General features: G+C 45.5%; 3 protein-coding genes across 4 annotated transcripts in view; 2 read left to right on the forward strand and 1 right to left on the reverse strand.

The window, feature by feature from the left end:
• AOX1 (aldehyde oxidase 1) overlaps window positions 1-5,901 on the forward strand; it is a 31,278-nt gene extending 25,377 nt beyond the window's left edge. The window contains exons 30-35 of the mRNA XM_071747912.1: window positions 1,004-1,056; window positions 2,527-2,641; window positions 3,260-3,325; window positions 3,913-4,101; window positions 5,100-5,267; window positions 5,375-5,901. Coding sequence (XP_071604013.1) covers window positions 1,004-1,056; window positions 2,527-2,641; window positions 3,260-3,325; window positions 3,913-4,101; window positions 5,100-5,267; window positions 5,375-5,458 — 675 coding nt within the window. The 3' untranslated portion in view covers window positions 5,459-5,901. The remainder of the gene's footprint in view (window positions 1-1,003; window positions 1,057-2,526; window positions 2,642-3,259; window positions 3,326-3,912; window positions 4,102-5,099; window positions 5,268-5,374) is intronic.
• A 1,604-nt stretch (window positions 5,902-7,505) lies between these two features.
• BZW1 (basic leucine zipper and W2 domains 1) lies at window positions 7,506-17,069 on the forward strand. Its single transcript, XM_071747931.1, has 12 exons — window positions 7,506-7,658; window positions 8,093-8,166; window positions 10,276-10,452; window positions 12,587-12,681; window positions 12,929-12,994; window positions 13,269-13,404; window positions 13,811-13,920; window positions 14,034-14,204; window positions 14,571-14,717; window positions 14,998-15,136; window positions 15,730-15,852; window positions 16,078-17,069. The coding sequence occupies exons 2-12, from the start codon at window positions 8,103-8,105 to the stop codon at window positions 16,107-16,109; spliced, it is 1,260 nt and encodes a 419-aa protein (XP_071604032.1). The 5' UTR covers window positions 7,506-7,658; window positions 8,093-8,102; the 3' UTR covers window positions 16,110-17,069.
• A 207-nt stretch (window positions 17,070-17,276) lies between these two features.
• CLK1 (CDC like kinase 1) lies at window positions 17,277-23,676 on the reverse strand. 2 transcript variants are annotated; one of them, XM_071747927.1, is made up of 13 exons: window positions 22,812-23,676; window positions 21,839-21,975; window positions 21,447-21,642; window positions 20,315-20,405; window positions 19,834-19,900; window positions 19,456-19,572; window positions 18,935-19,098; window positions 18,760-18,854; window positions 18,553-18,682; window positions 18,376-18,458; window positions 17,984-18,063; window positions 17,677-17,767; window positions 17,277-17,591 (listed from the first exon to the last, which is right to left on the reverse strand). In XM_071747927.1, exons 1-13 carry the CDS (start codon window positions 22,866-22,868, stop codon window positions 17,379-17,381), a joined length of 1,521 nt encoding a protein of 506 aa, XP_071604028.1. In that variant the 5' UTR covers window positions 22,869-23,676; the 3' UTR covers window positions 17,277-17,378. The 2 variants fall into 2 exon arrangements, with proteins under 2 accessions (XP_071604028.1, XP_071604029.1); XM_071747928.1 differs by lacking the exon at window positions 20,315-20,405 and having other exon boundaries at window positions 22,812-23,617.
• Between the last annotated feature and the right edge of the window lie 563 nt (window positions 23,677-24,239).

Genomic DNA, 24,239 nt, shown 5'->3' on the forward strand with positions numbered 1-24,239 from the left:
AGCTCTGTGCTATACTACCAACTATTTTTAAGAAGATATGGCTAGGAATCCAGTGCTATGTATTGAGCTGCTAACAGAAAACCCTTTTGGATGTTACCTTATCCAGTACAGCTTGTTATCTGCAGCCTGCTGGAAAGGACAGGCCCTGCTGTGAGGCATTCACAGATCCAGTACACTGAGGTGTTTCTGCTCAAGTGATGGAATAAAATAATAACTGCAAAAGTGCTAAGGCTTCCCTGGCAGTAGTAACTCCTCACAGTAGCAAATGGTGTTCAACTACAGGTGGTAGCTTGATAACTGACATCTATGTATGCAAAGGTAAAATCCAGTTCTCCTCTAGTGAGTGCCAAATTGATTTGGATAATTCAGATACACCAAAAATACCAGCAGAAAGACCTAAGAAAGCATTGTTATATATGCAGAGAAGTAATTCTACATCTTGCAAAGTCAGTAAATTACGGTTAATTAAAAACTTTAAAAAAGTAAATTAACTTTTTGTCTCTGAGTAAATCTAACAGGAGAATGGGAGACAGGGAAAAACTATTGTTTTTACCACTGGCAGAAGAGCACTGCAAAGAGCATTTCTCTTGTTAGCTGTAGTTTTAGTGCAAATGGCCATGTAGATCTCTCATCTCAGTGACTTATCAACTGGATCTGTTCACTGACAAAGAGGGATCCATTTCTATTGTAGTTGGCAGAAAAACTGAGCAGGGCCTTTTCTGCCTGTGGCATTACCAGTAATAAAGATTCTGCAAGAACACCACTGCTGACAGGTCTGTTCCTTATTGTATTGCCAAAAGAATTCAGATTGCTTGTTGAAAGGGGCTTTAGTCCTACAATATTAGGCACCACGTGCAGCTAAACAGGCTTAACTCAGCTGGTCTTCCAACTCTCCAGTTTGTTATAGTTTGTTTGTTTAAGTAAATATATGTAAAAAAGCAAATATATGTGTTCCATCCTGATTCCTTCTTTGGTTTACCACAAACACTGCTGTATTTTACAGGTTAAAGAAGCTTTTGAACAGAGTGTGAGTCTTTCAGCCACTGGCTACTTTAGGTAATATATTTTTCTTCCTTAAAAACACATAGGTTAGACCAGGACTGATTTCTGAAGATAACCAATGCTGTGAATAGAATATCCCATGTGATAGTTCTCTCTGGTGGCTCTGCTTATATTATATGTAATTCTCTGGTATGTGGGGGGTTGAAGTATAAAGTTTGAGTGCTAATTTATGCCTAGCCCTGTGTGGACTCTTGAAAGTATCAAAAGAATGTTTTGTCCCATCTTTGCTCCATGATTCAGCCATCAGCAAACCAGAAAGCATCAACAAAGTGACTGCTGCCCATAACGAAGTAAGATAAAATTTACTTACTGGAGTCTGTATTGCTACAAGCTATAAATATTGTTGTGTTACAGATGATTTACACTTTTACCCACAAAAATTATCACACCGAGTTTCATGACAGGAAGAGTGAGGGGCAGAATTAGAATGTTTACCCACTACACACCTGTAATTAGCAGCCAGGTGCACTTGTGGGAAATTAGGACTGCTTAATTTTAGATCTAAACCTTAAAGTTATTTCTCCTTAGAGGAAGGAGAATTTAAACTTTTCGTTGAGCTTAAGAGACAGCTTATGGTAACGTTTTTTAAAAAACCCTACCCCATACCTACTTAAAGCACTGAGAAAAGCCCAAACAAAATGCCTCTTCCTGCTGTTAAGTCTGTTCAAGCATGTTTTCTGCTTATGCAGCCTTTTAGGAGTGTTGATAATCTCCAAAGCAATGAGCAACAGTCCTACTGTGCTATTGGAATTGAATGATGCCCAGAAACACCTGCTGATTCCAGAGGCTCACATCCTGTATTGAATCCTACCCAGCTGGATTCCCCCATCCAAGAATCCCAAAGCCAGCTTAGATAGATGGGATGTGAGAAGTCAAATATGTGGGTTTTGTGTATCCCTTTTTCAACTCACAGCTCAGCCTTCTGAATTATACTGCAGTTGTTTTATGGGGTATAATTTAAAACATGCTCTACAGGGGCATTTCAGTCCTGTATGGTCAGAAAATGTGCCTTGGTGGCACAGGTCATGTGCCTGGGAGATGGTGCCTTTCACTGACCTCTCATGCCCACTGGATTTACCCCATCACTTCTGGCTGCTGCAGTCTCCTGGCTTAGTCCCATTCCCTCCTGAGTAATTTCACCTTCTTTTCAGTATTCCTCTTTTAACCCTCTCACTCTGTAGACAGTTTCTGTCATTTTATTTCTTTTGTATCTCTCATAAAATACTCTTTCATAGATCCTGACCACTTCTCCTTGCTTTTTCTGAATTCCCTTATGTGCTATTACCTCAATAACTATTACCAGTTCCACCAGACCTAAAGTACTGGTGCTCTGTGGGATTTCATGGACCTCAACTGTTGGGATTCTGACCTGTTATTTAAGATTTTACTTGAAGTGCTCACCTGCTTTGTTATGATGCAAGCATTCATCCATTTTCTTCTCATGGACTTTTTTTGCTTCATCAGAGGTTACAATGAAAACATGGATTGGGAGAAAGGGGAAGGAAAACCATTCTCTTATTTTCTTTATGGAGCTTCTTGTTCAGAGGTTGAAATTAACTGTCTAACAGGAGATCACAAGGTAATAACTGAGTGTCTTGGAAGTTTTGTAAATAATGTGAAGGAGGTTTGTTTGTGATACTGGATGCTCTGACAGCCATTCACATTTTGCATTAATAAGTCACCTGCCTTCATGTTGTAGTAAATATATCAACACTGTACATGGAAATTACAGGCAGAGCAGAATGAAAGCTGTACAGTGTTAACCAGCTTTTGGCACAGCTGTATTAATGTCCCAGGAGTTCACCTTTTGGGTTATGGCAGACATGTTCTGTGCTTGCTCTCTCCCTGTTTGCCAGCAAACAAATTAGAGTAGGGTTAAATATTCAATTTCCAGGCTTTTGTCCATCTGGACAGCTAAATGTCATAGACTGCTTATCATATGCCCTCTGTAAGTGCTTATTTATGGGGGGGTTCCTTGTGCAGTGGGAAAAATATGGCAGGGCTGTCTGGCTAAATTTCTGTTCAAGTTGAGACAAGTTTTTTTTGCTTGTAATGGGGCACTGAAATTGTGTACACAGAGAGGCCTCAGTCCTAGCAAGGATTCTTGCCCTGAATACCTGCTCTAACCCACGTTATGTCCTGATGTCCCCACGCCACACATCTCTCTCAGTGATGTGCATGTGAATTTTATTGACAGAACCTTAGAACAGACATTGTTATGGACATTGGATGCAGCATAAATCCAGCTGTGGATATAGGACAGGTATGTGCCCAGAATTTCCTGCTGTCTTATTTCTGTTACACTGATAGCCTTTTCTGAAGTGAAGATTAGTTCATTAATTCAGAAACTCTTAATTTCTTACCAGATAATGTTATAAATTGTAGATCATATTAGGTCCTTTGTTTATAGACTTGTCCTATTTGAGTTAGAATTCTGTAGATGTCAATGAGGCTTGAATTTTACTCATGGTGTCAACCTGTAACACTTCCTGTGTCTGAGCCCACTGTCAGCTGGACTTAAATCCTTTTTGTGATCTACAGTCTCCAAATTCTGCTGTTTCAGAGCTGCCTTCCCCACCTGGTAGCAGGGAAACACCTGACTTCACTGCAGACTGGATCACAGGTCTCCTCACTTTGCCATCAAAGCATTTGTCTCCCTCTGCCTGGTGTGAAAGAGGAGTGTGAAAGCTTTGCCCAACACAATAGCCCTAAAATATTGAAGGATCTCATTAGATAAACAGGAGACAAAATTATCTTCTAACAGCTAGTGGTACAAATTAGTTCTTGCCAGAGTTTTGCCCACTTTGCCAAATGAGAGAACTTAAATGCTGTTTCTTTTCTTATTTGAAGATTGAAGGTGCCTGTGTGCAAGGCATTGGACTGTACACAATGGAGGAGTTAAAGTACTCTCCAGAAGGGGCCCTCTGCACTCGGGGTCCAGATCAGTACAAGATCCCTGCTGTCTGTGATATTCCAGAACAATTTAGTGTTTCCCTGCTGTCATCTTCCCAAAATCCCTATGCCATCTATGCATCCAAGGTAAGCAAACTATCACAGAGCCTAATTCTAAGATCTCAGGACAAACAGAGAAATTACTCTGATATAAAACATCTATTTCAGTTCTTCTTTAGCATTTCAACATCTTTAGCAACTTTACAACATCAGGGATGTTGTAAAGATTTAATGTGGATGTTGTCAGATGGTCAGCAAGTAGTGATTTGAGGATTTCCTCAACAGATCATACACAGAAACTGCAAGCTGAATTTCAAACCTTACTTTTAAAATGTGGTGATAATCTGAAGGGCTGGAGTAAACATACCAACTAAGTTGATTCTGATTCTAGTACTGCTTCTTATACCCTTCTTCAAACAGGGCTTTTATACTTTTCTGTGAACTTACCTCCTGTAATTAACCTTAAAATACACTGTAAGAAGGTGTGATTCTGTCTTCATGCACCATGTTTGGGGAAGACATTTGGTTATCATGTTTTAGCAAGGAGATAAATCAGATTCAATTGCAATATCCAAATTCAGTCCAGATTGAAATGTTCAATAGTGCAGCACTGAGAGAACTGTGGAATAAGGGTGGGTTTGACCTGTCTTTGAGATAAGGAACAAATGTGAATTCTATGCCAGAACCAGTGAGAAGATGTCAAGCCCAGCAAGGTCAGTGGTATTTGTCTGCAGGGAATTATCCTGAGGTCAGGCTTTGCTTCTTAGTTGTATGTGTTCTTGAGTATGGATTGTTTTATCTGCCAGTTGTCCTGAATTCCAGTCTAGCCGTGAGCCAAAAAGATTCTAAAATCAATAGCCAAAATTTGAATCAACTTTTTTAGCTCCCTGGAAGCAGCTACCATTAGAAGACTTGTGATCTAAGCTTGCTTCCACTGAACCTGAAATAAACTTTCATACTGGTGAACAAAACACTTTCTGAATCACTGAATTTTAAGGTTTTTAGTTGACACTCTTATGGTATTTACTCCTCTTATTTGCTCATAATCTATACCTATTTTACTCTTTTTTTTTTTCCTTTCTCAGGGGATAGGTGAGGCAGGATTTTTCTTGGGATGCTCTGTGTTCTTTGCACTGAGAGATGCACTAACAAGAGTGAGGGATGAAAGGGGACTGAAAAAGCCTTTTGCACTGAACAGCCCTCTGACTGCTGAACAAATCCGGGCAGGCTGTGCAGATAACTTCACTGAGATGGTAAGAGGGGAGGGAAGGGTCTGGTTTAAGTATCTCTGGGTTAGAAGTACATGGTGCTTTTAACAAATTAACAAATCACTGTCCTCATTTCTTGCTGCTTCTTTTAGATGACAAATGATGCTTCCTCCCATATCTGCGTGAGTGACAAACCAGCATGCAAAAGACCTGGATGGACTGGAGGGAAAAACTGATTTACTGCCCCAAAACACACCAGTTGACTCACAGATAAATATATTTTCTCATTTTCAGAATAGAATCAGCTACCAAGAATATGCACATTACATCTTCTGACCTCATCTTCAATCTCCATACAGTATATTCATTACAGTACTTCACTTAATTTACTGCATTTAGTTGCTAGAAATACATATTCTGCATTTGAAGCATATATATTCAAGAATGATCTGCTGAACAGCTCAAATCAGATGCTGCAGAAGAAAGTTAGGATGAATTATAAAGGTATGTTAGGTACCTTACTTATCTCCTTAATTACAGTGAGATAATTTACTGCCACTAACTACACTTAACTTCATACGATAAATAACTTTTAATGGCTACAGCTGATTTTCCCATTTAGATTTGAGTCTTGCAATGGAGTGTGAGTGCAGAGATCTTTGTTGAAGAATCAGAACCTCTTTTTGTTGGATTCAGTCCCTTTTTGATCAGAAGTGAAGCTCTGATTTGTAGCAAAGTGGCATTAGATTCTTTTGGCACAGACATCTTTGTATTAAAAACATCTAAGAAACAAGACTCAACATTTTCTCTTGCTGTGCCAGGCAGATTGCTATGGCTGACCTACAGACATAGGAGATTACTTCTATCCCAGAGATGAGAAGAGTAATTTAGTTGTAATTTCCACTGGAAGCTTGCTTTTTCTCACAGAGGAAGCCAAAAGCTTCTGAACTCACATGGAGTTCAGCGTGCTTTGACTTGGAGACTGGATAAACCTGTCTCTGGAAAGGATTCTTAAGCAGTGCTTAATCCTCTGCTCAGGATGATACAGATCTGTGAAAGCACAGCTCACAGCTTTCACTTTAGGCTCCTCCTGTGATAAAGCAGATAGAAAAAACATAATGAGATCAAAAGATGATTTGCAAAGATCAGTAATCTGATCTGCCCAGAGTGCAGGGGGATTACACCCTGGCCAAGCAGTAGCAGCTGGAGGAAACAGAACAATACAGAGCAGCACTGTGCTAGCTGGAAACAGAAATTCTGGTGTTATTAAACTTGATGTATGTATATATTTGTTACTTAAGACCAGAACATATCAGAGTTAATATATTATGAATGCTCAGGCCATGCTATTCAGATCTCTGCATTAGAATCCACAAGACTGAACTGCCTGAGAACTTCAGCCTTTCCTCCTCTTGAAGGGCAAAGCTGAGGTTTCAGGTCTGACCACACACACACAAATATCCATTGCATTTGGATTTGGGGCTTTGATCTGGGATATATCCTTATATTAGAGAAAACACTTTTTCAATGAGTCTCCAGACATTACTCAAACTAACACCTGAAAAATTGCATACTCTCAATAAAAGCTGACTTGTAAAACTCTGTCCTGCATTTTCATGATGCTGTGATCTATAACCAGTATTGTTTCAAGGATGAATTAGTGCAAATGTTGTGAGATGAAACCTCACAAACTCAGCCATGCTACTGGCTGAACTTTTTGGGACAGAGCTCACCTCTATAACCTCACTCCCAAGATATTAATCTGAAGAAACTGTTTTTATTGCAATTAAGGCTCTCAAAGGCATGTAAGAGCCATCTTCTACAACTGAGAAAAAACTTGTATTTTACTTCCAGATGCAAATACAAGCACCCCAGCTCCAGAAAGGATGGTGGTGTCATTCCCACATTCGTGTGTAAGTACATGGCAGGCAGAGGTTTTTTCCTTATTTTTAAGCCTTTCCAGTTTTCATCTACCCGGTGTATATCTGTCCAACAGAAGGAACAAAATGCTGATACTGCCTTTCCCAAGTTTTATTCCAGTAAACGACTGCTGGGTTTAGTGGGACATTAGGCAGCTGAGGAAGGTTTAGCCCCAAGTTTGTGATCTCGGGCTGGTTCCGTCCCTGGGGCTCCCGCCCTCCCGGGTCAGGGCATCCCCGCCGGGGGGGGAATGGGGGTCAGAGGTACCGCCGGTACCGGATCAGCGGGACCGGCGTAAACCCGTCCCCTTCTGCCGCCGTGCTCTCGGGCGGAGCGGAGCGGGGCGGGATGGGGTGGGGTGGTTCGGTTCGGGCGGGGCGTGTTGGCGGCCCTCCCCTTTCCCTCTCGCGTTGGTTCCGCTCTCAGCGCTTTCTCTGCCGCCGCCGTTCTCCGCCGCTGAACCGCGCCCGTCTCCGCTTCGGGCCGCTCGGGCGTTTTCTCTCTGCCTTAAAGTCGGTGAGGAGACGGTCCGGGACGGGCGGTACCGCCCGGTGCTGCCGGGAGGCCGGTGCGGGCCGGCTGGGTTCGGTTGGGTCCGGCTGCCGCCAAGGCCAAGGCCGTAACGGCCTCGGCGCTCTCCGGGGGCTCCGCGCTCTGCGCCTTCCCGCGCACCGCGGGCGCAGCGGAGCCGCAGCCTCCGCGATGAGGGGGCTGAGGGGCTCCGGGCCCGGCCTCCCCCTGCCCTAACCCTGCCCCGCACCTCCCCGGCAGCGGCCCTGTGCCGCGGGGAAAATGGAGGCCGGGGAGAGGAAGGGGAGGAAAGGAGGGAGGGAGGGAGGCAGAGAGAGGGAGGGAGGAGCGGCGGGGCCGGGCCGGGCGGTGCCGCAGCGCGGGGCGGGCGGGCAGCTCCGGGGCAGCCGGGCCTGAGGTGCCTTTCTGCTTCCTTCTAGGGTGTCTTTTATGAATAATCAAAAGCCGCAGAAGCCGACGCTATCAGGCCAGCGTTTCAAAACTAGAAAAAGAGGTAAGGAGGCTGCGGTGAGCGCGCTGGCGGTACCCGGTGCTGTGTGCCCGGCCTGATGCAGGGAGCCCCCGGTACCGTGCTGCCTTCACAATCGTCTCATAAATCTCTTGAAGGAGGCCGTGATGGATATAAAGTCTAACCCAGGCGAACTCCGGGTTCCAGGGTGTGCTCTGTGCTACTAAAAAATTGTAGCTGGATTTACTGTGATAACCGTGGCTTGAGAGATGTCAATCTGAAAATGTACTGAGTGTGCTTAGCCTGGAGGCAGAAGTATAAAGTACCCCTGAGATACAGGGAAAATCCTGCACAGGCTGGTGGCACGTTCATACATACATAGAAGGAGCATCTAACCTCCTAGGAACCCAGTGTAGGAAGTAGGAATACCTAATTTAAATAGAAAAACACTAAACCAAAAAAACCTACAATCAAATACCTTGTCTCAGGGGTTTTGTGCAATCAGTTACAAGGATTGAGGGATCCCATTTAAATACAGAACCCATTTTACATCTTGGTTGCAGTGAGGCAGCAGCTTTGTCAATAAGCTGAGCTAGCTTCACATCTCTTGGTCAGTCTCCCACAGTCAGTGGGAAATCAGAGTTATCTGAACCTTGCTGTAGACACTGGACCATTCTGGGTGGTGATTCATCTTCTCTGCTTGCACAGCAACGTGCCTCATGAGTCTGAAAGCATGATTATAGTTTCTGAAATGGAGCTCTTCTTAGATGGCATCTCTCTTGCCTAACTGAGAGCAGCCTGGGGCTTTGAGATCAAGTGAAATTGGTTTAAATTGAAACCAAAACAAACCTAAAACCACAAACAGAAAAAACAAAAAAACCCAAACAGAGCAAACCCAAAAACCTACAAAAACCCCCTCCTGAGGTATGGGATGATTTAAGTGTGTGTCTCTGTATGTGCATAATTACTTCCATAAGGAGAGTTGGTGACTGAAGAGGTGTGATGAGTAATGTAGTAGTTTGGTTGTGTTTTTGAAGAGGAAGCAGGGAGAGCTTTTAGAGCTCACACTAAGGATGCTCCACGTCCTGAAACAGTAATGAAGTGGTACACAAGTACATGTTGGCTCACAGAACCTGCTCTGATGTTAAAGTAGAAGTACTTTGAAGTGGGAGAATAGCATTTTGTCTGGCAGATGAAATGATTGGATTCTGAGTTTTTCTCTCTTTCCAAGCATTTGAGAATAGTTTGGCTTCCAAGCACCTCTGCAGTAACCATAAGCTTCATGGATGTGTCCTGGCAAAGAAATGATCCAATATTTCCAGACTTCCAACTGTTCCAACGTGTTGATACTTGCATTGAGTGTAAAGACACCAGTATGACCCCTGCAGAGGGTTGCTAACAGATGGCTCATGAAACTGGCTAAGTTTAAGCTCTCAAAGTTTAAAATATGTAGCAGAGTTCTTCTCTAGAAGCTTTCCCCTTACAGCTTGCACAGTCTTAGGACAAACTGAGATGAGCAAAGCTGAAGACCTCTTCTGTTTAAGGCTTTCTTTTAGTTACACAGATTAATTTGTTGCATATTAAGTAAACCCTAGTTTATTTCACAGCTTTTCAGTCAGAGTATTTTGTCCAAAATGATGACAGCCCCAGAGGGCTGAAGTGGAACATGAGTCAAATGCATGAGACTGTAGGGAGGTGTTTTTAGAATTGCTTTCCTGCATGTGGCTGAGCCTCTCTTTTTGAAGGGGCAAAGAGTGGTCTAACAGGAACAGGGCTGTAGGAATCAAACTGAGAGGTCAGAAGCTTTATTAGAGCCAACTAATGACCATCAGAAACAATTGTTCTTGGTGAAAGTACTGTTAGAATTTAGCTTTTGGTAGCCCTGCCCCCAGCCTTAACTGGTGAGAATGGAAGCAGTGAAGCTTCCTATTGCTCTCTTGGCCACTTTTTCCAGGCCTCTTTTCAGGCTACAGTGTGAACTCAGTGTTAATGCCAGGTAGTACCACTTCTCTGGAAGACTGGAATGATCTCAGTTCTGCTTAACTTGCCAGTGCAGGTTTTGTTTGTTTGTGTTTATTGTTTTTAAGATTAAAACGACAGACTTAAAAAATCAACTGTGAGTGACAACTTCATTTCAACACTTTGTCTTTACAGATGAAAAAGAGAGGTTTGACCCTACCCAGTTCCAGGACTGTATTATTCAAGGTTTAACTGAAGCTGGCACTGACTTGGAGGCAGTAGCAAAGTTTCTTGATGCTTCTGGTGCAAAACTTGACTATCGCCGCTATGCAGAAACGCTTTTTGACATCCTGGTGGCTGGTGGAATGCTGGGTAAGTGCCTCTGACAGGCTGCTCTCAGCCTTTGTTCACTTGGCTGTGAAAAGCTCAGCTTGTTTGCAGTGTAAAAACTGCTGAAGAGCCCACTGAACGTGTAAAGCAGAGTTTGAAGTTGTCTGTGATAAGCTTTCTGACCATCTTAGTGACCAGCAGCGATCAGGTTAGTGCAGAAATACTCTGCATGCCTTACTTCTGCTTGAGTCAGTTTGCAGTCTTCAGTGTGTGGACAGCAGAAACCTGGCCTAAAGGAAAATATATAGGCCTTTTGATTTTTGTTTGCTTGTTTGTTTTTACCAGGATCTTGACTCTGCAGTCAGGGTCCCTTCTGCTGGTGTGAGGTGGGTGAATGCTTGTCTCAGGTGTGTGGGCTGTGGTCATCAGAGTTGCCCTGAGAAATTCTGACACGACCTCTGGACTTTGTGCCTCCTGCCATGTTATTTTGGGAAGTAATACTGTGTACAGGGGAATATGAGGTGCTTGGGCTTGGAATTGCTGTTATTGATCGTTGGCTGTTGGCAGTAGTGAGGCTGTGGGCTCTGGCAGGTGGCAGGGAGTGAGAAATGAGAGGGTGGTTGAGTCAGCAGAAAACACGGGGAGCTGAGGAAGGGACATGTGGTGGCAAAGTATCTTGTCACATGCACACTGGGTGAAAAGAGCAAAGAGCAGGAGAGATGCTCACTGGCCAAGTAGGAAGTGGATGAAGCTAAATGAGGTTGAAAAGTAGGGAAAAAAAAAAAAAAAGAAAAGCGTTACTTCTGGATTCAGAGTTTGTGTTGCCTGCTTGAGGACTGATGGGTGAGGAGGGGTTCAGATGGCAGGGAGCTCTGTAAAACAGGCTGTGAAGAGCACCCTTTGTCTGCCTAGACTTGGATTTTAGCATTTCTTAGGCAAGAGCTGGGGGAGAGGACTTCCAAGAGAAATTTGGCAGTTGCAGCAAATTTCCTGTAATGAAACAGAAATAGAACTGAAGTGACCCAAATGCACAGGGGGAGGAGAGGAAGTCCCTGGCTGTGGGGGGTGGCAGGTTTATGTTCTGGTCCTATACAAATGTCAGGTGAGATGCTGAAAATTTCAGCAAGGCCTTCACTTGATGAAATGTGCCTGCTGGTCTCAGAGCTGTGTATTAGACTGAAGTTGTTGTCATGTTCTGTTTAGCAAGAGGCTCTTTTGCTGATGTTAGAGGAGCTGGTGGCACGAGTAAGGAAACTTGCCTGCCACGTGGAGCATTGCTGATTATAACTGTTGATGTACAAATTGCTAGGTTTGGGAGGTGTTCTGTGTAACAACCCATGCTGTGTTGGGAGTGGGGCTGAGGGGGAAGGGGAGAGGAGGCTTTGCTGTATTAATGGTGATACAGGGGTCTCTATAACAGCTGGTTGTGTTACACTGGTTTTGATCTTCAGTCAGACAAGGCCAAAGTAAAAGCTGGCATCCTGTTGCCTTACCAGCTTTTAATATTCTAGCACTTATCTCTGTCATTAAGTCGTGTTTCTGACTAATAGATAATAAAAGGATCTCCCTTATATGTGGGATGGCATAAAAATCAGTGGTGAGGTGTTCTGGCACTGGAGTGGGTGATGTGACTTCACCCCAGGTGGTGAAGCAGCCTGGCTGCCAGTCAAATGCCTGTTAAATTGAAGAGGAACAGTGAAGAAGCATCATCTAATGAGCAGCTAAAAAGCTGAAGTGCCCTTCAGGACTGAAGTTTCAGGCTTATCTCTGGGGCTCTGAGTTTTGAGCATGCATTTCTGTATGTGTCATCTCCTGTTGTGAACTACTCTGTTATTTAACAGATACTTTAAAACCAGCACTGTTGCAGCAGGCACTACAAAGGCACTCTAGCATTAAGCAGCTTTATGACTTTTTTAAGGGAAGAGGAGCTTGTTATCAAGGTGTGTGTAAACAAGGGCTGTTGCTAATCCAGTTACAATAGGGGCAGAATATTTACATGTTCCCATCTAAGGTACTGATTTTCAAGGTCCCCCTGAGCAGTGTGGAGCACAGGGAAGTGTGGGGGTGTCTTCAGTGATTCAGTCACTTGGTTCATCCTGGAAGGGCAACGTGGGGAATGTTAGGGGCACATCCCCAGGGAGTGACACCACTGATGCTGACTGCCACCTTTCTTCAGCCCCAGGTGGTACCTTGGCAGATGACATGACACGCACAAACATCTGTGTGTTTGCAGCACAGGAAGACCTAGAAACCATGCAAGCATTTGCTCAGGTCAGTTCTGAAATGAATATAACTGAACTTGAACTCTTTTGTGGTCAAAAATGAAATGCTTGTCTTGTTGAAAGCTTAGACAGAAATAATGCATGGCTTTGAGAAGCTTATTAGAAGAGGTGGACTAGCACTCTTCTAAGCTAAAAGTGCTCGAAGGAGTTCAGACCAATTTTACTGAACTTGATCTTTTAAAATTCTAATCAAATAATAGTTAAGAGCAAAAAAATAATAAACTCTATCTTTTTAGGTTTTTAACAAGCTAATCAGGCGTTACAAGTACCTGGAGAAAGGCTTTGAAGATGAAGTCAAAAAGGTATGGAGTAGGGCCCCACCAGCAGACACATCAAGCTTTAAGTCCTGCTGGTTAATCACTGGGTACAGAAGAGTTATATCATACATTTTTATTTAAATATTTAAATAGAACACTTCAGTGTTCAGCTTGTATGCCTGGTGGAGAAGCCTTGTCTGGCCTGCCAGTTGAATGGCTTGGTTGATCCAGAAGTGTCTGTTGTGGGGGCAGTGGCCAAGCTTTATTAAGAGGTGGTAGTTGTGTGGCAACTCTTGTTACTTATTGATCCCTCTTGCAGTTGCTGCTGTTCCTGAAAGGGTTCTCAGAGTCTGAGCGGAACAAGCTGGCCATGCTGACAGGTATTCTGCTGGCCAATGGGACACTTAATGCCTCCATTCTCAACAGTCTGTACAATGAGAACTTGGTTAAGGAAGGTGAGTGTTGCCCAGCTTCTCCTTTAGGGGAGGGGAACCATCGAAAGGGGATGGGAATGGGGATGAACATACAACCTTGCAGCTCACTAGTTTTCATCTGAGCTAAGGCAGAAGATGCTGCCTCACAACCTGGAAGGTCTTGCTAAGGTTTTAGAAAACTTGTCTCTTCAGAAGGCTTGTGTGTAGGACTTCCCTGCATGGCACTGGGGGTGCTCTCACTGGTGCTGTGTGTTTTGGAGGGGGACCTCTCCATGTTGTGTCTTGAGGCTCCTTCCTGAATTGCAGCCAGGAGAGAGCTGAGTGTGTGATGCTGAGCGGTGAGAAAAGCCTGGAGGTGCTGGATGGAGGCTGCAGCATCCTCTCTGTTTTGAACTTCACCAGTATCACCACTCTCCCTGTTGCACAGGTGTCTCTGCAGCTTTTGCAGTGAAGCTTTTCAAATCCTGGATCAATGAGAAAGACATTAATGCAGTGGCTGTCAGTCTGCGGAAGGTGAACATGGACAACAGGCTGATGGTGAGTACCACAGCACCACCTGATCCACACCCAGCTCAGCTAATGGTGCTTTCTGGCAAAGCACTCAGCAGACACTGCTTTTGTGAAAGAGTTGCTGTGAACTTGGTTTTCAGGAACTCTTCCCAGCCAACAAGCAAAGTGTTGAACACTTCTCCAAGTACTTCACTGAAGCAGGACTGAAAGAACTTTCCGAGTATGTTCGGAACCAGCAAACCATAGGAGCTCGGAAGGAGCTGCAGAAAGAGCTGCAGGAACAGATGTCCCGGGGAGATCCATTCAAGGATGTGAGTATTTGTCTGTAGCCAAGGTATAGGTGCTTGGTTTTTTCTTTTTTCTCCATTTTTTTTCTTTCTATTTGTAGCATCTTTGCTCAAATCACCTGAAGTGAAATCGCATCTGGTACTAATACAAAGGCACATTCCTAATTAAATACTGAGCTCACACACTTAGCTCTCACTGAGAATTAAAAACAGGACCCAGGGTGTTTATGTATCTGCTTTGTATGTAGTCTTTAACATTCCAAATAATCCTGGTGTAGTTTCAAGGGGATTGTTTGCCATTCTGAAGGCTTCCAAAAGAGCAGAAGCTGTGATTTAGCTTGGTGTCACATGTGGTGCCCTGTGTGCTGACTCTCCCATTCTGTCTGGCAGATAATCTTGTATGTGAAGGAGGAGATGAAGAAAAACAACATCTCAGAACAGACTGTGGTAGCCATAATCTGGTCAAGTGTCATGAGCACGGTGGAATGGAACAAAAAGGAGGAGCTGGTAGCAGAGCAAGCCATTAAGCACTTGAAGGTACTGTAACTTGCCCTTGTGTGGGGTGTGTGCTTTCCTCTCTCTCCAGCTCCCTGTGCTGTGAGGTAAAACCTCCAAAGCCCCTGGTGCAGAGACAGCATCAGACCAGGAATTCTCCCTCTGGAACTGTTGTTACAACCCAGGTCACTGAGGACTTCTGCAGGAGCTCTCTGGGCTGGGGGTTGCAAATTTCTAAGCAGTGGGTGATGGAAGCTGGGTGAAACTGGTCTGGTCAGGCTGTAAATGTGAAGTGTGTGCCAACCTGTCCTTCCTGTTGCAGCAATACAGCCCTCTACTTGCTGCCTTTACTACCCAAGGTCAGTCAGAGCTGACTCTTCTGTTGAAGATTCAGGAGTATTGTTATGACAACATTCACTTCATGAAGGCCTTCCAGAAAATAGTGGTGCTTTTCTACAAAGGTAAGTGCTGTGGTCTTGCAGTCTAGGGCTTGGTTTTTGGTTGGCTGGGTTTGGTTTTATTTTTTTTTTTTTAAAGCCTGTACTTGCAGAATACCTCAGTTCTGTTAAGATCAGTGTTAAAAAAAACAAAACATGAAGAACTTTCTTACCTTCTGTTTGCAAAGATGGAGCAGTAAAACACAAAAGATGGATGTGGCTGTCCTTGGCAGGTGGGGAAGTGTTCCTCTAGGCAAGGATGCTGCCTGTCTGCTGCATTTTGAGTTGTGGTAGGTCAAAGGTAGTGGTAGATTTTAAGGCTGTTTGGCCCTTTTTAGTTAGGAACAGATCTGTGTGTGAATGCTGACTGAGATGGAGCCCACCAAGGGGTTCTAGGGTGCTTTTAGGCTCCCTTTTGAATAGCTGTTAAATGAAATCTGAAAATTAAATAAAAATTAAAGAAATCTGAATTGCAGGGTGCTTGGAAGTCCAGACTTCCTGGTGCAGCTGTGTCCAGCCATGGCCAGGGAAGGAGTGTGGATTGTGATGCTTCCAGGGGAGGCAGGAGAGGCTGCCAGTGGTTTTGCTCTGTAATAAATAAATAAACTGTCTTGCAGCTGAAGTGCTGAGTGAGGAACCCATCCTGAAGTGGTACAAAGATGCTCATCTTGCAAAAGGAAAGAGTGTGTTTCTGGAGCAGATGAAAAAGTTTGTCGAATGGCTCAAGAACGCTGAAGAAGGTAACCAGCAGCTGAGCTCACAACTTGAGCTTGTTCCTTTTGGGAACAATAATGCTTTGTTTGGGGGGGGATAGGGGTGGCAGTTGCCCCTGAGAGCAGATGTGGCCCTGGGGGGGAGTAGAAAAGCTCCCCAGTGCTGCCCAGGTGGGTGCAGCAGCATTTGGGGGGGTGGGAGCTGCAGGGAGGAGGGGTTGGCAACCCACTGAGGGGGTCTCTCTGTTGCAGAGTCAGAGTCTGAAGCTGAAGAGGGTGACTGACCTGTGAAAATGTCCTCACTAAAGCAAACAGGAGCTGTAGATAAGTGTCATGTCTCATGTGTCCTTCAGATTCTTACATCCTACCTCCCTGTATCAAGCATGATATAAGGGCTCTCATGGCAATTTATTTTATTTTAACTGTTTTCTATAGTTATTGGAATACTGGGTTTAGTTTTTAAAAACATGTTTTAAGTAGCTTACAGGAGCTGTTCTAGATTTGACTCTTAACCTGCATTTGTCCTTTCAGTTATATTCTACCTCCTGTATTTTCTACTGTAATAATGTAATTTAAGGCCTTCCACGATGAAATCCATGTTACCCCTTGAGTTTTCTCTCTCTCCTGGAGCAGACATGAGACGGTGAATGAGATTTATGGCAGTCTGTTTGCAAATTAAAACTGTAACAAAGCCTCCCAAGTGCAGAGGCCCCTGGCTTGTGTGGTAACTCGGTGTGACACGTCAGTCCCTCCCACTTGCTCTCCATCTCCCCGTCCATAGGTGGCTGTCCCTCTCCCCCAGGACTCTCCCAGCTCTTTACTGCCAGCATAAAGCAATCCTCTGTCCACCTGCTGGGTGAGGTGGTAGCTCAGTTCCTCCTAGAGAGGCTCTTCTGGTGCAGGGTGAGGATGGTGGGGGTAAAACTATAGCCCTTCACCCTGAACTTTATAAAGGTTATTTTATGCTGGCAATTGGCAGGTTAAACAGCTTCTCTGTTCCCCAAAAAGGAAGAGATTCTGAATGGAAATTTGCAGGACAGCTCATAATTCAAGAAAGATTTGGTAGAAGAATGGAGTCTGTACTGTTGTAAGCTAAAAATGAGCATTAACTGAAATACTGGTAACCAGAGTACATTTAACTAAATTAAAGAAAAAAAAATAGGTGATCACAATATCTGTTCCATACTACAGTGGTCTTCCTTTGTAACTTTTTTTAAACAAATAAAGGCCATCCTTACACTTAACACCATGGGCTGCCTCTCTTCTCTCACTCAGGAAGGATCCAGGCAGTCCTGGGAGGACTCCTGTTCCAATGACATGAATGAAACATAAATAAAATAGCACTGAAGGCCTGGTTCATAGAGTAGTGGGTGCTCTTTTCCACATGGCACAAGTAAAACTGACCTGAGAGCTTTATGTATTGAGGAAACAAAACCAAGTTCATCAAGCTCTTTTTCTTAAATAAGTTTTATGCCAGCAGCTGGATTAAACTTCAGTATCTAAAAAAAGTCGTAATACAAAACAGGGCATTTACAAAACAATGGAATAAATAATTAGGACTTTTTGTGTTTCTTTGGTGGACTGACATCTCTGCCAGCCTGCTCAGCTGCAGGTGGCAGCACTTTTCTTTCCTGTTCCAGTGGGAAGAAGAAAGGATGTTTCAGTGCCTCTGCTAGAGTGATGCGCTTGGCTGGGTCGTACTCCAGCATCTTCCCAATGAGGTCAAAGAGGTTCTCGTGGTCTGAGTCGTGGCAGGTCATGAAAGCCTTCAGGAAGGAAACAACACAAACTTTGTCACCTTAGAGCTGGATTCCAAGCTCCCTTCCCCACAGGACTCCCCTCTGGGCTCACCCTCAGGGGCTTGCAGCGCCTGGACACGTATCTGCCCGCGGAGCTCTGCTCGTCCCAGTCCAGCCGCTCGTGACGGAAATACTTGTGCTTCCTTCAACAAACACACCAGGGTTGCTCACTCACAGCCTCTGCTCTCCCCTCCTCAGTACAATATCAGCAGCTTTGTTCACAACATGCCATAAAGGTGGCCAGCTTGCTCAACAGAGCTAACGGATGAAGCTGAGTTTCTTTTAAACCTCGTTATAAAAACGACTTTTCAACCGAATTGAAAAATTTTAAACTGAGCTATTCAGAAAAATGGAATTACCTGGTTTTCTTTATCATGTGACTTGGCAGAGGCCCCAGTATTCGTTCCATCATTGCCAGGTGTTCTTTGCTGTCGTGGGTCTGAAGGGAAAGCAAGACAGACATTTCTGTTTGTTGTCAAGAGACCCACACAGTGGCCTTACTCCATGTCTGACCCTACCTGCAACCAATGATCAATTTCAAATTAAGGAGGAAAAAAAAAAAAAAAAAGCTATATCATTTGGTTCTTGAAATTGGTTACAATCTACTGGAGGGTTTTTTCCTGCCTTTTTTTTTTTAAATTTCAAGCCAGCCACGCTGTCAAGCTGACAGAATTCTTAGTCCCCCCCTCTCTGTAGCATATTTTGATGAAGTTGGGAGAGTGCTGAGTGCTGGTGGCTGATGGTTACCTACCGGGAACACTGTGAAGCCCAGGTAGTACTCTATGAGAATACATCCTATGCTCCAAACATCACAGGGCTGGGACCATCCCAGGGCTGTGGAAAGAGGCAGAGGGTTCACAAAAACACCACCCTTCAGCAGCACACAGAAATCTCAAGTGCAGGATCAGCCTGTCAGGCTGCTACTGACCTAGGATCACTTCAGGAGCTCTGTAATGCCTTGTAGACACCAGGGTGCTGTGGTACTCATCATCATAAGTTGCACTCCCAAAGTCCACAACTTTGATGTCAGGATTTTTCAGTCTGCGCTCGTCACATTTCTGCAATGAAACAAGAGGACTCCAGTGGCCACAGAAACCCAGAGAGGGCTGAGGTGGCAAAGGGGACAGCAACTCACCAGCCTGGGGTTGTACTCCTCTACGTAGTCAGACTTCACAAATAAAATATTTTCAGGTTTCAGGTCTGTATGTGTCAGCTTGTTGGAATGCAGAACTGCAAGGGAACAGCAATAGTCGGCGAATCCCACAAAAAACCAATTTTTTTTTAAAGAAAGCAACAATTACCATCCTTACAGTTGACAGACTTGCAGATCTGATAGGCCATCTGCCTGATGTGGTCGAGGCGGAAGGGCAGGAACCCGTTCTCTTTGATGAAATCATAGGTGCTGAGCCCCAGCAGCTCAAACACGATGCACACGTGGCCGTGGTACTCAAACCATTCCAACATCTGGACACAGCTGGCAGAGAAAGAAGGGGATGTGTCACACACACCTTCACACCACACCCCAGCCCCCTGGCACTCCTGGTACTCAAACCATTCCAACATCTGGACACAGCTGGCAGAGAAAGAAGGGGATGTGTCACACACACCTTCACACCACACCCCAGCCCCCTGGTACTCAAACCATTCCAACATCTGGACACAGCTGGCAGAGAAAGAAGGGGATGTGTCAGACACCTTCACACCAAACCCCAGCCCCCTGGCACTCCTGGTACTCAAACCATTCCAACATCTGGACACAGCTGGCAGAGAAAGAAGGGGATGTGTCAGACACCTTCACACCACACCCCAGCCCCTGACCCCGGGCACTCACTATGTGCTGCTGGGATCCGATGCGTTGAGGTGTTCCAGTACTTGTATTTCTGCACGAGCTGCTTCTGAGTACCTATCAACATTTTTTACTATTTTGACAGCTACGTGTCTGCCTTCCCTGAAATGACAAGTTGGCAACAGCAATTAGAAGACCTGGCAGTTTTAACTGAGAATATTCAGTAGTTATCACTGTACGGTTCATAACGATGGGAACCTTACTGAACCTTACTTACCTTTTTTTTTATTAAGTATGTACTGACTTACATAATCAAGGTTTATCTCTGCACAAACACAACAGTGACATCTGAAAGCACTTGGCAAAGCAGGCTGTGACAGTGTCAGTAAGAAAAGCCACACGTATTGCACTAAGAAGACTTACTCTTTGTGATCGATGCATTCCACGACCTTCCCAAAAGCACCTTCACCCAAAGTAGCAACAATCTCATCTATAAAGAGAAGAACTCTCAGTCACAGAAGTTGGGAAGTTACTCAACCACTTAAAGAAAACAAAAAAGAGCAAACAAAAAAAGTCTTAATCACTATCACTGAAGATTATCCTAGACTGTGCTTCTTTAAATGGGTAAGTATCAGAGAGATGTTCTTGGACACTCTCATCAAGGCACATTTACAGGGATCTCATTCTAGTAGGTTCATTAACTTCATTTACTGTTTTGGGGGGAAAACAATAAAAAGAGAAAAACATATTTAAGTTCAACAGAAAAAAAAAAAGTAACGATCCCCACCCCCAAACAAAAAAAAGTCAAGACAGAAAGAAAAGACTTCCAAAGCCCCCTCACATCTTACTCTAGAAGAACTTATTCTATCTGAAAAGTTAATAAATTTTGAAAAGCATTCTATACATCTTGCACTTAGTACGTCTCCACTCTGACAGATCAGGTGACCCTCCTCATCATCCTCTACACTCCTGGATCTTTTCCTTCGATGACTCTTCTGGAACGGCACCAAGATGGTCCAGCCAATCAATAAACCCCAGGGGATTCAGGTGGGGATACGAAATTCATGCAGCAGGGAGAGAGGAGCCAGGCCACAAACGGTTGGCAGGAGGAGCAATTGCAAATTCAGCCCCCGGAAATTCACACAGTTTGTGTTACAGGAGAAAAACATGGCAAGGAACACATTTTCAGATCAGGTACTCAAAAGTGGCAAGGCAACAAAAAAAAAGTACAACACAATTGTTTTGGTTTTAGAAGTGTGGCTCACTGAATTTTACTTTAGGATGGCAGTGACTTTCTTTTTTTTTTAAGCAAAAAGATTTAATCATTATCTTTTATGTACATATAAAAAGTAGCCTTGTGGCCAAATTAAAATACCCATCTTATTTGGCAAGAGTTTATATTTTAAAAAACAATAGCTATCACATACATGTACTTCAGACTGTGCACAAGCTGAAGATCTTCAACTACAAATCCTATCTTCAACTTTTTTAAGACTTAAATATACAACAATGACCACAAAACCTGCCCTGCTAGCGGGCAGACATCATATCCAACCTACAGATTTTTCATAAAAACATCCTAATCAATCTTTTAAAAAGCAAAAGCCTGACATTATCTCCTTGCTATTTCGGTGATACTTAGTCAAAAGCAAGTTTAAAAACTTGTGGTTGGTTTTTTGAATAGGGCTGAAATAACTGCTTGTTGTAATAAAAATTTTGAAGGCACAAAAGTGATGCCTGTATTTTGAGTTCTCCAATTGGTGGTTATTATTCATGAATCTCCACAAATGTACCCAACGAGCAAGTAGCAAGGCTATGCTCTGTGCTGTCACAAGGACCTACATACCTACAAACTATGTATTTTTACTGAACAAAATAAAATCCTAGCAAAAATCTACTAATATGATCCCCAGGAATAACCTATTCATATTATCAACAGAATTCCCCAAACCCCCACGGGCAATTAGCCCAGACGAGAACCGATCTTAAAATAATAATTAAAAAAACATATTCTAGGTTAAAATAATTCACACCACCTGTGAGCGATGATGATGGCAGGTAGTGTGATCTGTCTTGTGTCTCCTTTTGTGGCTACTTGCCCCACTGTGACCCGAGGATTTGCTGCTGTGGTGCCCAGTGTCACACCCTGGATTGTACTGGTTCCTGTACTCCTCAACGTAGCGTCGCTCGTGACGGCCTCTCCCATAAACAGATCTGGATTCTGAGTGGGCACTGCAAACAAAGCATCAAATAAACTCATTAAATAAATTAAAACAGCCCCTAGCAAGGCGTTTTTGGTTTGAGCTGTAGAATGTGCCTCTTGAACCATCTTCAGCTCAAAAAATGAATGCTTTATCAGATGAGCCGATGGGAGCAATAGAACTTATGACATTGTTTTTGCTGGTGTCTGAAGGCAGAGGTGCTGTACCTGTCAGGAGGTTTAGAAAGGTCGTGTTTGCAGTGCTTGTTCTCCCGTGCACCACTGCACGATGTCCTCTTTCTCTTAGGAGCCCTGTCACACCCCCTGGGATCAGGAGTTTCTTTTTTATCCCTGGAATACCGCACCTGTAACAAAGATGTTTTGCTCTTTGAATTACACGGTCAGACAATTGATTTTAAAAAATGGTAAACTATTAAATTTACATCATAATGAAGAACGTTTTTTCCTTTAGAACGTGTTTTCCTTTAACTACCCTCTTTTTTTATTTTCATCCTGCTCTTCCTTCCACCTTCCTTTTTAACTCCAGGACTTTTCAAATTGCCAACTCCTTACAAAGGATCTGGAGCAGCAGCATCGTGGCTCAGACACCACACGTACCACGCGAGTTGCTTCTCCAGAGCTTATAAAAAAAAAAAGAAAATTTCTCCCAGCCTGCTTTTAAGGACTTCAAGAAATTTGTCACCAGTTTGTACCCTGCTCCTGCCCACAGCCTCGGGGAGGATTCCCCGTGCCGAGTCAAAACCGGGACAGCACTTGGGCCCCCCCCTGGGTACCTCTCTCCGAGAGGAAAAGCTGAGTAAGTCACCACGCGTGTTTTATTTCCCTTTATTTCCCGCATCGCTTCCAGCTCACATCCCGCCTCTCACTCGCGGGCGGTGCCCGGGACCGGGGTGCTGGGTCGGGCTGGGCCGCCTGCGGTTCCGCATCCCCCCGAACCCTTCCCCGGGAGCCCGCTCCGTTCCCGACCCCCATCGGGGGCACGGGAAAAGCCTCCCACGAAGCCATTTTCTCCCCGCACCGACCCAGACGCGGGCACAGAACATGGCGGCCGCACCGGGACACTCCGGACACCCGAACCGAACCTCCAGCCGCCCTTCCCCGCGGGAACACCCAGCCTCCTTCCCCGCCCCGCCCGCAGCCCCGCAGCTCTCCCGGGCCCCGTCCCTCCCCTGGCCCGCACCTCCAGAGCTCGGGAATGCCGCCGCTCTCCCCGGGAGCTGCCGCTGTCCCCCGCCATGGACGATCCCTCAGGGCTGCCGCTGCCGAACCCCCGACCCGATTACAAAATGGCGGCGCCGGGAAACTTCTGGATCCGCCGGTCCCGCTCCGGAGGATGCGGCTCCGCGTCACGGAGCGACGGGCGGGGCTCAGCCACACCCCGCACCCCGTACCCCGCACCCCGCACCCGCCGGGTCACGGCCCCGCTGCGCTACCCGGGCGGGTTCGGTCCGTCCTGAGGTTGCTGTAGATTCTCCGAGTTACGTAAAACAACCACAAAAATTCCGCTCTTAAGAATTTACGCCTCCCGCACTGCTATGAGCTTTTTCCACGGCTGTTTCAGAATTAAGAGCGGTGTGATCGGGCTGCGCGCCTTCCGTCTGCGTGGGTTTGGGTGTCACGGGTGTGATTTGTCACGCGTCGGAGTTGCTGTTATCGTTATTATCTTTAAAAAAGTCGTTCAGGGAGGAGACTGTTTCGAGGGGGGTTCTTCTCCATTGGAACCATCATCTGACTTCCAGTTTTTATTTGGCCTTCAGAACACGGAAAGCACGCGTGGGCTCAGCCGCTGCCAAGTGCGGGCGCACCCCCCGCGTGATTCCCGGGACAGCATCAGCGAGTCGGGACACAAGCGTGGGTCGCGACTACGTCCCTTCGAGCACACACTCCAAACTTCAGCTCGATGAGTGTCAAGAGACCCTTGCGCCGTGCCAAGAAACCGATCCGATAGATTAATAGATAAATAACGGGACAGACAGACGGACACGGGTGGACTCCGCGGGACACGGGTGGAGAGGGCCGGGGCTGCGCGGGCACAGCTGGGCAGGGCGGGTCAGGTGACCCGGACGGACCAATCCCCGCGCTCCTTCCCGTGGTGCTCAGCACAAAATGGCGGCCGTGGGAGCGACCGCTCCGCCTCTCCTCAGGGAGGAGCAGGGTCCTCACAGCCCTCCTCCTGCTGCTTCCCGGCCCTTCCGCTCCGAGGGACCCCGCGCTTGGTGCTGTTGCGGTGGGGAAGGCGTTAGGAGCTGAGGAGGGTGCGGGGGTTGACACACCTTGGAGTTGGCTGCTACCACCTCGTGAAACCCACCCGAGTTTGTTCTCCCGGCATGAACGTCTCCAGTCCTCCCGTGGGAGGGCGGTGAGGGAGCAGCGGCCCCGAGGAGGAGGAGGAGGAGAGGAAGGAGGCCCTGAGGTGAAGGAGGAGGAGGAGGAGAGGAAGGAGGCCCTGAGGTGAAGGAGGAGGAGGAGGAGAGGAAGGAGGCCCTGAGGTGAAGGAGGAGGAGGAGGAGAGGAAGGAGGCCCTGAGGTGAAGGAGGAGGAGGAGGCCTCGAGGAGGAGGAGGCCCTGAGGTGAAGGAGGAGGAGAAGGCCCTGAGGTGAAGGAGGAG

Source organism: Heliangelus exortis, chromosome 6, assembly GCF_036169615.1.
Source record: "Heliangelus exortis chromosome 6, bHelExo1.hap1, whole genome shotgun sequence".
Taxonomy (NCBI): Eukaryota; Metazoa; Chordata; class Aves; order Apodiformes; family Trochilidae; genus Heliangelus; species Heliangelus exortis.